At 44.1% G+C, this 17,042-nt stretch overlaps 1 protein-coding gene across 1 annotated transcript in view; it reads left to right on the forward strand.

Annotated features, from left to right (window-relative positions):
- Positions 1-10,149: 10,149 nt before the first annotated feature.
- The window catches only part of TSPAN2 (tetraspanin 2), a 40,390-nt gene continuing 33,497 nt past the window's right edge, over positions 10,150-17,042 (forward strand). The window contains exon 1 of the mRNA XM_043877181.1: positions 10,150-10,301. Within this exon, the coding sequence (XP_043733116.1) occupies positions 10,233-10,301 (69 nt within the window). The 5' untranslated portion in view covers positions 10,150-10,232. The remainder of the gene's footprint in view (positions 10,302-17,042) is intronic.

Raw genomic sequence — 17,042 nt, forward strand, 5'->3', positions numbered from 1 at the left:
TTTGTTGGAACAGAGCTCAAGGTTCTTGTTGAGGCATTGGCCTGACAGTTTCTGAAAGACTTGTTTTTTCCCCTCTTTCACAGAAGACTTCTTGCATTGCAGTAGATGAAAAGCTTCTGGTGGAAAAAGAATGGCAATGATTCCAAGGAAGAGCTCAGAGATGAAACTGTGATGTATAATGTGTCAAACCTTCACAACGCCACTGCCAATACCAAGAGATGCCTCTTTACAGAGAGGCAGTGGGAGACATCGTGGTCACTTCCAACAGCACATGTTACTTTCATGTGCAGCCAGAAGAGGAATTCATAAGAACTGGAGTAGCACAGGCTCCCTAAAGAGGAAACTCTTACTACTGATTCACAGTATTTCCTTACTGGTCTCTCCAGCTCAGATTTCTTTTTCTAATTTGATCCACTGTACACCAGCTCTCAGATTGATCATTCTATTGAATCCCCACTCTGGAGTGCCTACCCTCCTAAATCATCCTAAACACCTTAGCCCAATTTTCCTGAATCTTTATTTCCTTGATGATTCTGTCCTATCTGAATACCATCTATATTGTTACTTCCTGAATGTTGATTAAATTGCCTCATTTATTTTGCCTTACTGTAAGCAATATTATAATTAGTGTTTGAATATTTTTAGTATGCATGCATATAAACACCTAACTTTAAAACATCCATCATGTACCACCAAAAGTTATCTTGTGAATCCCCTACTGGCACCATACTTTGGGAAACACGAGTCAAGGTCTGCCCATGGCTCCAAGCAGGCGCCCTTCATGAACCCTACATTCCGGCCAAGGGGGATGATTCATCTTTCCCCACACACACCACCCACATCCATGTTTGTCCCACCACCGTCTCTGCCTTTCAAATCACACAATCATTCAAGGCCCGAAACCCTGACGCCCCCCACCTCTTGAGGCCTTGGATGACTCCCCTGGCCTGAAGGGTATCACGCTCCTCTGAACCCTCGCTGCCCTTGAAGAACTGGGCACTTCTCATTTGTAACTCAGTGTTGGTCTTCTTGAAAGAGGAGGTTTGGGTAGATGCCATCTCCCCTCTCAGAACATCTGCAGGCTTCTTGAGACCACATCTGGTCACTGCAGAGAGTCTGGCACAATTAAGGCTAGTTGAGTGAATGTATCTCCCTCACTCCTCAGTCCTCTCTTTGTGTAAAATACAAACTTGAGTCATTTTCCAGCTTCCCACAAAATAAAGTCCCATTAACTTAGCAGACATAAAGAGACAAGGTCTTTCACAGTTTGGCCCCACATGTCATTTTATCCCCTCTGCCATCTCCCTGCTTTCCTCCCAGCCAGCACCCCACCCCAACCACACACTCTAGCCACACCCAACTCCTTACTGTCTCTTTGGCTAGTCTCCTTATGATCAACCCATGAAATATACTTCCTGTCTGTCTGTCAAACTCTAGCTCATCAAGTGTTAGCCAAAGTGACATCTCTTCTTTGAAGCCTTTCCCAGCTCTCTTAAGTCTCTCCTCTGTGTTTTCCCAAATCATTCTAGATATTTTTTACTGAAGCACTTGTCAATGATACTATTATTTCTTGTTTAAATGGCTGTTGCTTCCATTGGTCCATAAGCTCCCAAAAACAGGTGTCATTCAATATTCCCAGAGCCTACCATAGTGCCTGGCAAATAGTAGGCACTCAAGATTTGATGAGTGACCAAAGCGGGAGTGAAAACATAAGCTCTCTAGCCAGACCTCTAGGACCTGAAACCAAGCATTGTCACAGTTTATCTTGGACAGGTTACTTAAACCCTCCATGCCACAGTTTACTCATTTTTAAAATGGTCAAAGAAGCTAATAACTATAATGAGCTTAGAACAGAGCTCTGCACATTAAATGCTCAATAAAGTCTTTTATTTAGATTATTCCCATCAAAGGCTGTGCAGCTAGATGTCTGATGTAATGCTTGCATAGCTGGTTTGAACATGGAATATCCCATGAATTTTCCATGTCCGTAAGTGACAGTAAATTTTTATGGTCTCTGAAGCCCCTGCCCCATCTTTAGTTCTCTTGAGTTGGGGAATGCCCCTTCTAGCTGTGTAATCATGACTATCCCTGGAGCCCCTGGTTTCTAACTATTCCCCACCCCCCACATCTGCTGGTAACTCTTCTTGCCAGGGTCTCTTTTAGGACATCCCAAGTGCAAGTCTCTCCAAAGGGCTCATGTCTGGTACGCAGGAAACACTCATGTCATTAAGTCCATCATTCTCAGTGTAGGCCAACTTGTACTCTGCTATCATGTGGGGACAGCGCCAGACATGAATCCAGTACCAATTCTTCTGTCCCCAAAACTCCAGGGACATCTGTCAAGCCCTCCAGGGGTTTTCTTGAAGCCTCTTACAGGTGACTTGAAGTTGGGAAGGGACAGCATCCCATCCATCACCCCTCTCCTTGGGTTGAGACTGACCCTCTCTTTTTAATCTGTCAATGTACTCTTAGCTTTCTCTTAGCTAAGATGATAAGGGGTGCCCTTGGCTGGCAGAATCATGTTTCATTCCATCTTTTGCAAGTCCTATATGGACTGTGTGATGATTGATTTTACATTTCAGCTTGACTGAGGGTGCCTAGACATCTGGCCCAACATTATTTGGATGTGTCTGTGAGAATGTGTCTGTTTATGAGATTAACATTTGAGTGGGTAGACTGAGTAAAACAGATTGCCTCCCTAATGTGAGTGAGCCTCACACAATCAGCTGAAGACTGGAATAGAACAAAAAGGCTGAGTAAGAGAGAATTCCCTCTGCCTGACTTCCTTGAGCTGGGACATTAGTCTTTTCCAGCCTTCAGGAACTGAAAAATCAGAACCAACTGAAAAATCAGCTCTACTTGGATCTGGAGCCTGCCAGCTATTGGACTGGAACTACACCATTGGCTCGCCTGGGTCTCCAGCATGTGGACGTTAGATTGTGGGGTCTTTCAACCTCCATAATCACATGAGTAATTCCTTTAGTATGTATACAAGTACATCCTATTGGTTTTGTTTCTCTAGAGAACCCTGACTATGCAGACAGTCTTGCACCTTGCTTTAGGCTATAAAGGCCCTTAAGTAGCTATGATTTTGCTCTCAGTGTTTGGGGCTTCTGTTGAAACGTAGGAACAAAAGGAAAAATCACATTAAAATAACACCAGATTATTATTCTGTAATTTTTAATTAATCGAATTAATTTCCTAATTCAGATCATTCAAATAAGGATCATCTAGAAGACACAGTAAATATTTAGACTTAGAACTTAGACCTGAATGGGTTATGTTCCTCTCCTTTCTCCAACCTCCTACAAAAGGGAAAATTAAAATGACTAGGTTATTCCCCAACTCCTAAGGTTGTGACAACTGTCTTTTGAGTTTGCTCCTCTCTCCTGTTTCATAGTCCCTTCTCTTGCTTCATACATGCCTGCACAAGCAGGTATATACTCCTTCCTCTCACCAGCAAACACCAGAAGCAGAAAAATAATGAGAGGAAGCCACAGATGCCTGAATGCTGCTGGGAAAACATTGTGGCAGGAGAGCTCAGCAACCTGTGACCATGGAGATGGTTTGTAATCAGCAAACCAAGGCCCTCGTCTTCCTTCCTTCTCTGGGCATCCAAGACATGGCTGATTTAGAAACCCTGAGCCCACAGACTTTTTTCCAGCAACAACTGCATAGCAACAGGATTAATAGCTGCAAACCCAGCAGTCAAAACACTGCCCGTGTCCTGCTTATCAAAACGAAAGTCACGACAACAGGCACACCGGGCTTCTTTTTCTAGCACTAGGGCAGACTTGATATCCTAAACTACATTCTCCATTGAAATTAAACACTAGAGATATATAAGCATCTTTTTAAAAACACATTGCTTAGCTAGCACAAAAGCAAGAGAATCTATAAAGCCCATAATGAAATGAAAGCAAGAACGCTTGAAATTAAGCAGGTACCAAGGCCATCTTTGGCCCCAAGTTTCTGTTTCAACAGCTGCAAAGACTTGGGGCTCATGTAGTAAAGCCTGAAATCCCATTAAGGTAAGGAGTCTATTAGGAGACCCCACCCAAACCTGGTTCCCCTCTCCCAAGGGCTACACCTTCAAGGTAGGAGTGTATGGGAAATAAGCATCATGCAAAAGGAGATGTACATATTTTGATCATGGTGATTAGCGGGGAACTCCCCTGGCAACTTGTAAAGCCAGCCTTCAAATGCACTTGTCATCTGAATTAATACAGTGTGGTGGTACCTTGAGATGATTTGCAGAAGTCAAAGTATACCCATTCTGGAGGAACACCCCCCTACTATTCTGAAATAGCTCTTACCCAGTTGTCAAGATCCTAAATTTCAATAACACCAATTTCAGGGAACTTACCTGTTATTGCTGAGGTATTTGTATGGTGGCCAGTCCCTCCTCAGAAGCCCTTTGCTCCCTTGGCTTCTGTGACATCACTTTCTTTTGAGTTTTCTCTTACCTCTCTGGTCATTTCTTTCCAGTCTCCTTTGAGTGTTACATCTCTGTATGTGCTTGTGTGTATGTTAGTTGTTCCGTTGTATCCAACTTTTTGCCACCCCATGGACTGTAGCCCACCAGGCTCCTCTGTACTTGCCCATGTACGGGTCTCCTAATAGACTCCAGGTGAGAATACTGGAGTGGGTTGCCATTTCCTCCTCTAGGGGATCTTCCCAACCCAGGGATCGCACCTGGTCTCCCCAGATTCTTTATTGTCTGAGCCACGAGGGAAGCCCACTTCCTAAAATGCTATTGTTCTAAAGTTTCTGTTCTCAGCCCTTCTCACATTCTCCCTGGCCATATTATCCATTCTGGTGGCCTAAAACAGCCTTTTGCCTTGGGCATGCATATCCTGGCAGTATAAGAAATCTTTCCAGGGGTACTCCAACGTGAACAGTTTTTAAAGAGTCCATTTCCAGATCCTCAGTTTCCACAGGTACTCTTTCCTAGAATCGATCTGTCTGAAAATATGTCTGTGATTAAGGTGTCTTCCCTCACAAGCTACTGCTCACTCATCCTAAATCTAACTACAGTACATTTCTCCAGAGTTTATATAAAATTCTTTGGGCCAGCAACTTGAAAAATTCATATAGGTACTGAGACACTAACAATGACATTAATATAGTGAATGACTATAATATGGACAACAAATGCTCTTGTAAGTTAGAAGAATTCCAACTATGCTTTCAATAAAATTGAAGAAACACTAAATGAAGTTGTCAGCTATTGATCATCAGAAATAGATCACTGATGATAGATCAGTATGTAAATTGGGGCATATAATTCAGAAGGGGTTTAAAGAATTGATTGGCATTGCTATAACAACTCCTTCCATCCTCATCTACTCACTTATCTAAACAAAGTTTCTCAGCATTAATATCAAAGCAATAAAAAAATATTAAGGGGATTTACACTGGGACCTGTGTTGTTCTAGCAATAAGGAATATTCATTCATGGATACATGAGCTAGTAGAAAAAAATCCCAGCCCCACCAATCTCATTAACAGACACACTTCGAGGAATATTTTATTTCTATGTTTAATGATTGCTTATTTAAGATGTATTTGTTATTTTAATCAACTGTATACTAAGAATAATTTTAATAATAGTCTAGAAGAAATTAATTAAAACTTGAAGCTTTATGGTCTCAGGAGGAAACATTTAATCTCTTTTAATAAACATATAAAAATATTTGCTCAGACAAGTATAAGAGAACATTCAAGAAAAATCTTTCAAGCATAAAAATGCATTGCTTTAGGATTACATTTCATTGAAATAAAATACAAGTTCAAGGAGAAAAAGGAAAGATGTAAAACTTTCAAGGAGCTTGTTTACGTATTTTTAACAGATGATGAATATATAAATGATAAATCATTATGTTTTACACCAAAAATTAATGTTGCATGTCAATTATACCTCAATTTAAGAAATTATTTTGAATTAAGCTGCTCATAAATGTTTAAAAATTGAAGAGAACATCATCTGAAAGTCTTGATCAAAAATTTCATGTTGTCATTTCAGATATTAAATCTGAAAAAGAAAACTTGGATGATGGTAGGTAGCAGATCACACTAGTTTCTACTGAATGCATTAAAATGAGGGATGTGATCATTTTCTTTCAAAATATTTAAAATACATCAGAATGACATCTTTTGCATACACTCAAATTTATAACACATAATTTTATGTGTCAATTTAATGCATGAGAATAAATACTGTAAAATTCTATTTATGTGATATTATATACGAAGAAAAACTAATCTATAGTAAAAATATAAAAACAGTAGTTTTCCCCAGGAGAGATGGGGCCATGTACTGGCCAGGAAACTTTCCAGTGGTGACAGTAATATCCTATACCTTAACAGGGTTTGGAGGTAGAAAGGCAAACATATTTGTCAAAAATCATTGACTGGTATGCTTAAAATGTGAACATTTCATTCAAATAAATTTTACCTTTAAAAAGTATAAACAAATATTAGAACTCTACTTACTGTTAGTCATTCTAAACAGTTTAGAGGTAAAATGCATTAATGCCTAAAATTTATCTATAAGTGCTTAAAAAATAAGATAAATTGATGAATGGATAGATGTAGAGGTAAGTAATGTAACTAAAGCAAAATGTAGAATCTAGGCAGTGAGTATATGCTGTTTACTGCTCAATTATTTCAACTTTTTGTATGTTTGAAAATATTCATAATAAAATATTCAGAGAAATGTGCAAAGAAGGGTATACTTTTTCATAATTATTTTAGGGAATGTGTGGACAAAAGTTTGGAGAACATTGGCTTCTATTATCAGCATTTGTGGATGAATCTTCAACCACAGTCCAACTTATGTGGTTCTTCAACTTACAGTCCAAACCTCTCTCCAGAATCCCAATCATTATTTCCATCTGTCTCCTGGACCACATTATCTGGAATTCCCATCAGATCTAAAACAACAGATCCAAACACGAACGTATTATCTCCCTATGTCGGTTAAAATATCATCAGCTGCAAATAACAGAATATATGCGTCAAACAAAATAAGGGTTATTTTTCTTACATAACAAGAAGTCTGGAGCTAGGTGGCTGCTGGTGTTGGTTCCACAGTTCAGCGATCTCCTGGCTGGCAAGTCTGCAATCTCTTGGCCTTTCCTCACAGTCACAAAATGTTCTACAGCTCTAGGTATCATGTCTGAAAGAGAAGGGAGCAATGCCAGTGATAGCTGAACCTTTTTTTCAAGACAATTTCAGGTTTTCCAGAAACCTTCCAACAGACTTTCATATAAATTCCATTAATCAGAACTGTGTTATGCGACCATGCCTAGCTGGAAAGGAAACCAGGAAGCAAGTTCTTAGCATTCCTATCCTCTAAATTGGATGTAGGATTGGGTGACAGGTGAGTCCACCTACAGTGTCTGTAACATTCTCCCCCAAACCTGCTTCACCTTCTAAAAGTGTATCTCTGTTAATGGTTCCATGATCTGTCTGGTTACTTACCCAAGTAAGAAATCCAGCAGTCATCCTTTCTTCTCTTTCCCCTCTACCTCTTATATCCAATCTGTCTTGATCTTTCATCAAGTCTGAATCTCTCTCAAATCTGAGCCTCCTTCCTAAACCCACTACCCCTGTCTTGGTTCAGGTTCTCATTTCTTATCTGAATTGCTATGGGTGGTGGTTTAGTTGCTAAGTCACGTCCAACTCTAGTGACCCCATGGAACCCATAGCCCACTAGGCTCCTCTGTCCATGGGATTTCCCAGGGAAGAATACTGGAGCAAGTTGCCATTTCCTTCTCTAGGGGATCTTCCTGATCCAGGGATCGAACCTGTCTCCTGTATTGCAGGCAGATTCTTTACTACTGAGCCACCAGGGAATCCCTGCATTGCTGTTTTAGTCTCTTAATTAGCTTCAAGTCTTCACTTCAAGGCATCCTCCACACAGCCCCAATTTGACTAAAAACAGAAATCTAACTATCTTACCCCTGCTTAGTTTCTGTCTCTAGCTTTGCATAACGTCCAGTTTAAAGGCTAACTTCCTTATTTAATGGAGTTTCCTACTTTCATATAATAATCTACCCTTGAACATGTGTTATCAGTTAGAATGCCCTAGTCCTATCGAGAGTCAGCTCCCCTAAGACACAGCTTTATTGGAGGGAGCGACTGGGGAAGTCTACACTCAAAATCTATATATCCGTTATGTTAGTAGGCAATGATCTGTCTCTACTACATGTGTACTAAAATTGTAATATGAAAGAACAATAAATTTATAATAGGAATTCTTTCCTAAAAAGCCTAGAATAGTCTCTAAATGTAGTTTGTCTTGGAGACATAATATCCAACAATATATTTAAAGTATGATATCATTGTTTTTCATTTATTTCAGAGACTTGTTGAATGTCTACTATGTACTAGACATTATTTTTTAATTTGTTTTTTTTTCTTTTTTAATAGATCAGAGATGACAAGCTGTTTGACTGAAGCTAAAGATGTGCCTCTTTCTGCATACCTAATGACTCTTTTACTATTTGGGGCTTACGCTTATTACTGGAACCTGCACACTCATTCTTCTGTCTTCTATTCATTTTCATAAGTAAAACGCATGAGATATTCAAACAAATGTCCAGAGACATAGAGGTAGGCAAAGATGGCAACATGGTAGAAACTGACGGGTAGGCTAAGACACAGTAAAAGCTAACCCTTACAGTTCTTACTCTGTGCCATGCATTGTTCTAGGCACTTTACAAATATTAACTTATTAATCTTCATAACTCTATGAGGTATGTACTGTTATCTCCATGTTGCAAATGAGGAAACGGAGGCTCCAGCATAGTTTTGCACTTTGGTGACCTGACTGAAAGCTATGCCCTAGCACCATCCCCTCTCACCTCCCTCTGCTCCATTTGGGCTCCCTCCCTTCTCACAGTCCTCGCTGAAGGCCCTTGCCTCTCCAGCCTGTACTTTTGCCCAAGCTGCCCCATCTGCTCCTCCTCTCTCTTCAGACTCATTCAGGACCTGCTCAGGCCCACTCTCCCCAGCAATGCCTTCCCTGCCCGATGCCCTGAGGCTAGTAGGTGCCTACCAGAGCCTTGCCCTCGTCTTGCTATAACTATTTATTCACAGACCTGTCGCTACCACCAGAGTCATCGGGCCAGGCTTGGCTGTCTCCTCATTGTCGCGTCCCTGAGGCTTGCTACTATCCCTGGTATATAAGAGGCACTTGAATTAATGCATAGGCTCCCTGGATTTCACACTTTCTTGTCGCCCCCGCCGTACTGTCTGGCACCACATATTGCAGACACTTAGTCAATGGGAGTGGGAGCCTGGTTTCCCCACCAGCGGTTTTATATTAATAAAACAAAGCAAAACAAAACCTGCTCCCGCTTTTCTCCCATCACCACATCACAATAATCCCTGAGGTTTTGCATTCCTTTCCAAAGGCTTCTATTGTCGAATCCATCAGGACCCGGGTTGTCTGATCCCCCTCACCGCAGGCCAGGCCGTGCAGCGTGGGGAACAACCTTCTGGACGCAGGAAAGCCTCATCCCGCGCCTTCTCCCAGTTCTTGCCTATTAAGGTAAGAGTTCTGGAGAAGCGCGGGAGGAGCCGAAGGAGGGTCTCCCAGAATCTGCTACCGCGCGGCCTGTGCGCTGGCAAGTCGCTGGGAAACCACAACTTGGGATCCGGGTGCCCCGGGCCGGGTGTCCCGCGACGGGTACTGACAGCTTCTGGGCAGCCTTGGGTCCTACTTATCTCTTCTACCCGAGGCCACCTTCCCAGGTTTCCATAGCCACCAGGGCCGTGTCCTTATTCTCAACCATCACCGCAGGCCTCAAATGAGTCTGCACAGAGCGCTGATTAAATGGGTCTCGGGTTCCCAGTGGACGCTCCTTTCTCGCAGATGCTCCGATAATCACCGCGAGCCGCGCGCCTGCGGGGCGCTTCTCCCGGCCTGGGGAGGGACGGAGGCAGCCTTCCCTCGTTCCGGGGGAGAGCGGGGTACCCGCTCCTTCTGGGCTTTCGATCCCCGGCCCGCGGCGCCCCCACCCATGGCCAGCCAGCGGACTTCGGGGTCTCGGTGATCCTCTCACCCGGTGCGGGCTCCCGCCCCGCCCGCCGCCCCGCCCACCGCAGGCCCCACCCGCCGCAGGCCCCGCCCACGGTCCATCGCGTTCCGCCCCCTCCCCGCCGGCTCCCGGCGCTCCGAGTCCGGGCCTGGGGACTCCGGATCCCGCCGCCGGGGCCGCAGCATGGGGCGCTTTCGCGGGGGCCTGCGGTGCATCAAGTACCTGCTGCTCGGCTTCAACCTGCTCTTCTGGGTGAGACCCGGAGCGGAGAGGGCCGGGCGGGGGAGGCGGCTGGGTGGGGGCGCAGGGCTGGGGTCCCCAGGGAGCTGACCGCTGCGGCGTCCGAAGGCTTCTGAAGGCTGGGTGTTCAAAAAGGCGGAGGTGAGAAAAAGGCAGACAAAAGGGGGTGGGGGGAGGGAGAGAGGGATGGAGGGGGAGAAAAACGAGAGAGAGATAGAGCAACGAAAAATGGTGAGAAGCGGAGAGACCCCGTGCGTGTGGCTCTTCCCGTTGAAGAACCTCTGTGCCTTGCTTTTCATCTGGAGCCTGATGACACCAGATGCGGGGACACCAGCTTCTCCTTACCTCCAGATTCCCTCACGCACCCCGCACCCCACCCCAGTGCACACACCCCCTTCTCGCTCTGCCTTTCCGCTGGAGCCCGGGCCTGGCCAGGGCGCCGGGACTGCCAGAGGTGGTGCCCCATCCAGAGTGTGTGAAGACAGCCCCTGGCCGTGGTGGGCATATGTGGGAAATCTGGGGTAGCAGTGGAAGTGATATTGGCGAGGTCATCCTTTTTCTGAATTTTAGGGGAGGGTACCGCTGGGTTGGAAGGAAGGGGTTGTGTTCTTCTGTAAGGGAATGGGAGGAAGGGAGGGGCTTCCAAGGGGCGGCAGCACCACCCCACAACGCCCTGCCAGCAGGCTTTGCAAAATACTACTGCTCCCAGCGATGATCTCATTCAACTTTGCATTGAATGAACAACATTCCAGGGATTAGTGGTTCACTAATATTGTTCACAGATAGGGCCACGACCCTTGTCTCCCGTATTACTGGAACAAGATTAAGGCTAGACCATCCCTGAATTCCTAGATATTCTGTCTGAGGCCCTGAAGGACTAGGAGACAAGGTCTGAGAATTGTCTTGTGTGCACATTCCTTCTTGGGCTTCCTCAAGGGACTGCCAGCCACTCTAACTGCTCAGATAGACCCTGAAGGAAAATATAGATCCTGCTTTGGGTGAAGAAGTTCTTAGAGCTGGGAGGGAGCAGCAGGGGACTAAGGGCTTTCAAACAACTAGGATAGAGGAGGTTGGTGACTGTCCTGACTACTCTGGGGATCTTTTCTTCCATGACACCAACTAATTACTGAAAGATGGTCTCCACTGGTGTCTGCCAACTTGTAAGCCCAGAGGCCTAGGTGACTCCAGCAGTTCCAAGCTCTCAGAGGCCAAGTTGCCATCCTCAGCATCCTTCAGCAGGGAAAGGTGTGAAGCAGGTACCCCATAGACAGTCCTGAGTTTTAAAATTACACATGGCTTTTGTACACTTGGTTATTTGCATCCAGCATACTATGGGGAGGGGCATTCCTAAAGGCCTTTTACGTTGTACTTTGTAATAGTCTGGCTTAATTTTAAAGCTGTTAATTATAAGTGTTACGCTTCAGTGACACTCTGACTGCTTAAAAGAGGTCTTATCTAAGCCTGAGAAGGAATTCTTAGACTGGGTTCAGCTTATTTAGTGCCTGATGTCATGCCAGCCTTTCCAGGGATAATAGGCAACATTTATTGAGCATTTTCATTGTGTCAGAGACAGTGCTAAACACATTGCGTTCATTATTAACTTAATCCTCACAACACCCTGGATGTGCATAGTATTATTATCCCCATTTATACAAATAAGGAAAAACAGAAGCACAAATAGGTCCACTTGCCCAAGGTCACACAGCTAATGAGAGGCAGAGGTGGGCCTCCAACTCAGCCTTCATGCTTCTGAGCACTGTGGTACACGTAGTTAACCAGCTGTTCTCAAAGTGAGTCCTGAGCCAGAGCACCTCCGGGAAAGTTGTCAGAGAGGCACATTCTAAGTTCCATCACAGTCCTGCTGAATCAGAAATTCTGGAGGAGAGACCCAGCAATCTTTTTAAACAAGTCCAGGAAATGCTGATGCATGTTCAAGTTTGAGAATCATACTGTTAAACCATCATTACATGAGACTTGTAAAAATAGCATATATGTAAATATAAATATCTATATGCACACACAATCACACATATATATTTGTAAATAAAAATACTGTTCCCTGAGCTGCTAATCTAATTGAGGAAATGACCAAGGCATATAGAGCAACAACAAACACAACAGTATATAATCAAGTGACAAATTTCACACCTCTGACACAGGAAGGAAGGGAGGTAGGAACAAGCAATGCTTGAATGCCCACCATGTGTTAGCCACTAGGGTTAGGCATGGCCTTTTATATATCTTATCTAATTAAGGAGTTCACAGGAGGGACTTGCCTGGTGGTTCAGTGGTTAAGACTTCACGCTTCCAGTGCAGGGACTTGCCGGACACGGGTCTGATTCCTAGTCAGGGAACTAAGATCCCACATGCCACATAGTCAAATAAATAAATAGAAACACACACACAGTAAATAAATAAGTAAGCAATTTTTTAAAAAGTCCATAGCGTTAGTGATGAGTTGGAACTATTCTCCTGAAGAAGGTGATGTTTAAGCTGAATTTAGAAGGACTCGTAGACTGGAGGTGGACAAGGGTGAGGGGATGATACACCACCACCATTCCCAGCAGAAGGACAGAGCAAGAGTGAGAGTGGCATCTGACAAAGGGATCACGTTCAAGTGCAGAGATCCCAAGCAGAGTGTGCTTGAGCAAGTTATTCTTATTTCTAGCCTTGTTTTCTTAAATGAACAATTGGGGTAAGAGTTGTTGAGAGGATTAAAAGGAAAGACATAAAGTATTTGATTTCACCTTCCCATGAGCCCAGTATACAGTAAGTGCTCAATTTTTTAATATTATTATTAAGTGCCTGGCACACAGAAAGCATTAATGAAAGTTAGCCCTCTTTCCCCAGAGTCCCTTAATATCTGGGAAAAGTGTGTATGTTTGCTGCCAAAGAACTTGCAGCTTGTCTTCATTTACACATTAGCTTCTCAGTTTGTACTTGTGGATTTTCCCCACTAGAACTTAGAATGCTCTGAGAGCAGAAAATTTTTTTCTGCCTTGTTCACAAATATATCTCTAGTGCCTAATAGTACTCAGCACACAGAATGCACCCGTAGAAAGAATTAATGAATTGAGAACTTGATATACATGGCCTTTGCTATTTGCACAGATAATCAATTGTCAACTTTATCTGGAGGACCCTTTCTACTTATTACCTGTCGATTGATTCTTTGCACAGATTGGGCCCAAGAGGGGAAGTGGGGCCTTGCTCACTCTCAGTTCCACGAGGAATGGGGACCAGGGACAGGTGGCTCTCCCATGTCTATACCTGTACAACTGAAGGGAATGGGGGGACTTGAAACAAGCGCCTAATGATTTAGAGGAAAGTGATTGTTTGGGATACATAGTCTAAGTATCTACCTTCACTGTAACCAAGGGAACCTGACTGCAGAAAAGCCCCACCCTAGCTTCTTATGTTGTTTTTTCCTGGCTGGAGGATTTGTGGGAAGTTTGGGGAAGGGGGAGAGAGCAGGGGAGAATTTTCCTGGAAGGACAGGCATTTGCCGGGACTTCAAGCATAATATTTACACACACTCTTAGATGCTCGTGTGCCTGCCCATCTGAGGTCCCCCTGGGTGGCAGCACTTCCTTTCCTGTCAGGAACTCACCAGAAGGCAGGAGCATAGGCAAGCGGGGGTGGGGTATATTTTGTGATCTGCAATTTGACAAATGGATTTGCAACCTCCTTCTGGCTGCTTGGCTAAAGTTTCCCTAGGTGGTGCTCCTGATTTTATAAACATTCAACTAGATCCCACCAGAGCCTGGCCAAGGGCTGCTGACTGTATTCACCCTTGAATTTTAACAAAACAAAAGTAAAACCTAGCCCTGAGCCCCACTAATTTAATTTGTTATCACGGTTGATGTCTGACACGTAACCCCTCCCAACATCTGTCGTGTCTAAATTCGGATGCTACAATCAGATAGCATGGCATAGTTCCATGCATTTCACTGAAATCACCTTTATTTTTTTCCCTCCGTTGCATAGCAATATAAATAAAACACCACAATCCAACAAGCCACTTGTGTTGGTTTAAAGAAAAAAAAAACCTGGGCGCTGTTTATTTCTCGGTTTGTTGTGTGTTCAGCGTTTTCCTATCATTGTGCTGTGTGAGCTGCTCAGGGTTGCCAACCAACAGGAAACAAGACCACTCCTTGTCAAAAGTCCGATGCCATATATGGCTTGTCTGAAGTTGCTCCCCTTTCCTTCTCACTGTTGTTAATGCAGCTTTGGGGTTTCACTTGGTGATGTCTAACGGGTCCTTTTAAGAAGGGCTGTGTCTTGTGGGCTTGAGAGTCAAAGATGTTTGACTCCACCAAAGATCACAGAGGTTGCCTCCTCCTCTTTCCCAAACTTATTTCAAATAGTAACTTCACAGGTACCACCTATCAGAAAAACTGTTTAAAAAAAAAACGATACCTGAAGAAAGTATTCTTTGGGATCCACCCCAAAGGTAGACCACCCCAGAAGGCGATTAGGAATTTCCTCGGCCCTGTTGTCGGATGGTCTCTGCTTTTTTTAATCTTTAATGTTTTTGTAATTTTTTTTTTTTTTTGGCTGTGTTGGGTCTTCATTGCTTTGCATGAACTTTTCTCTAGTTGTGGTGAGCAGGGGCTACTCTTCAGCTGCAATGCACAGGCTTCTTACTGTGGTGGCTTCTCTTGTAGAGCACAGGCTCTAGGCACTCGGGCTCCGGTAGTTGCAGCACACAGGCTTAGTTGCCCTGCATGTGGAATCTTCCCAAACCAGGGATCAAACCCATGTCCCCTGCATTAGCAGGCAGATTCTTATCCACTGTGTCACTAGGGAAGTCCTCGTCTCCACTTTTGATTTCTGTCAAGGTGAGGAGAGAGTGCCAGCTGCCAGCCTCCCCTGTTGTGGATGACAGGGGGCACCCAGTGTTGCTGGGAGAGGCAAGGGCCCTATAATAGGGGCCAGCCTGCAGAAGCAAGAGCTATCGTCCCAGTAGTCTTACAGACCTCAGCCAGGTCTAGGCAGCATGGCAGTTCGCATCCACGGATTCGAAGCCTAGAAAGTAGATACTTGCATCTCATTGAGTTTATTCCTGGCCATAGTATTTACTAACTAGGGAAGCTTGATGAGTAAGCTGTTTAACCTCCTTGAGGCTTTTCTCATCTATATAATGGACTTAATCAAGTACCAACATCAATCTATGATTTTGGTGCAGATAAAAGAGTAAATGAATGTAAAGTATTAGGTATGGTACATGTGCATAGTAAACACTAGGACAAGATTAGTGGTAATCCTGTTTAAACACTAGAAGACAGGAAAGACTAGGAAAGTGGAATCCAGAATCTAAGAGACTCGTGAAAGTAAGGAAAAGTGGGAAGCAGGTGTCCTAAGTCCAACCAGTCAAGCAAAGTGGCAAGAGTCTTGTAGCTTATTGAAGGCCTGGAGTCAAAAGGAGAGATTCTTTCCCCTGCAGTTAGTCACTCAGCAAATATGTGCTGACCACCTAGCGTGTGCCCAGCACCCTGCCAAGTGCTGGGCATTCAGAAATGATTAAGATACATTCCTTGATCTTGAGACACTCAAGACGCCTTTATATGGTGCTTCACTGAGACTTTTTTTTAATTAACTTTTTATTGGAGTATAGTTGCTTGACAATGTGGCGTTGGTTTCTTCTGTCCAGCAAAGTGAATCAGCGGCACGTGTACACACATCACCTCTTTGTTGGATTTCCTTCCTATTTAGGTCACCATAGAACGCTGAGTAGAGTTCCCTGTGCAGGTTCTCCTTAGTTCTCTGTTTTATTAGTCAGATCATGAGCCGCACTCCCTTGTGCCTTTGAGTGTAGTTTATCATCTCTCTCATGTCGTTGCTCCTCGGGGCCTGGGTGCGCCGTGCCGGTCTCTTCCTCCTCCCATCCCTCAGCACCTGGAGGAGCTTCAGGTGTCACTGACAGGGCTCTGGGTAATGCACACCAGCTTGGCGGCTGCTTGTTTCTTCCCTGTCATGCTTCTGAGCCCAATGGGTGGAAATAGGCAAACCCCATGATCAGTGCCTCTCACCCTTCAATGTGCATACAGATCACCAGGGAATCTTGTTCAAACAAATATTCTGATTCAGTAGGTCTGCATTTCTCAGAAGCCCCCAGATGTTGCTGCTGCTGCTGATCCAGGAAACACATTTTGAGAACAACTGGTTTAGGTGTGGCCCTAAGAGATCAAAGGTGCCCTGGTGGCTCTCATTTCTGAATGGGGCAGGGAGCGTCCTCCCTTTTGGCCTGCTTATCTGGCTTCCTTGTGGCAGTTCTTTTTCCAGTTACCTCTCTACCATTATTCTTTTTAGATTTTTCTTTTACATTGAGCGTTGATGGTTTCTACAGTTACCAGGAGGTCATCTGTCCATTGTCCCTGGCATTTCACTGTGTTATCTCAGAAAATGCAGTATCTTTGAGTCTCCAGTCATGCGTGACAAAAAGGAACATAACTTCTATCCCCCACCTTACCACTGACAATTTATATCACAACAAGGCTGTTCTCCTAAAGCAAGTGACACTACACTAACCGTCATGTCATTCTTGCTAGGGGAATTAAGGAGAAGGGATTGAAAAAGAAGTGGGTAAGATGGGATGACCAGATAGGTTGAGAGCGCATCATACAGATTTGAATAGGGGTTACCTTGGCTTGCTTTTTTTTATCCTGTTTGAATTTTTTTTATGGGCAAAAATAACATTCACATGATGCCTTGGCTTACAAAATGCTCTTACGTACATGACCCATTTGATCA

Source organism: Cervus elaphus, chromosome 20 (genome assembly GCF_910594005.1).
Source record: "Cervus elaphus chromosome 20, mCerEla1.1, whole genome shotgun sequence".
Taxonomy (NCBI): Eukaryota; Metazoa; Chordata; class Mammalia; order Artiodactyla; family Cervidae; genus Cervus; species Cervus elaphus.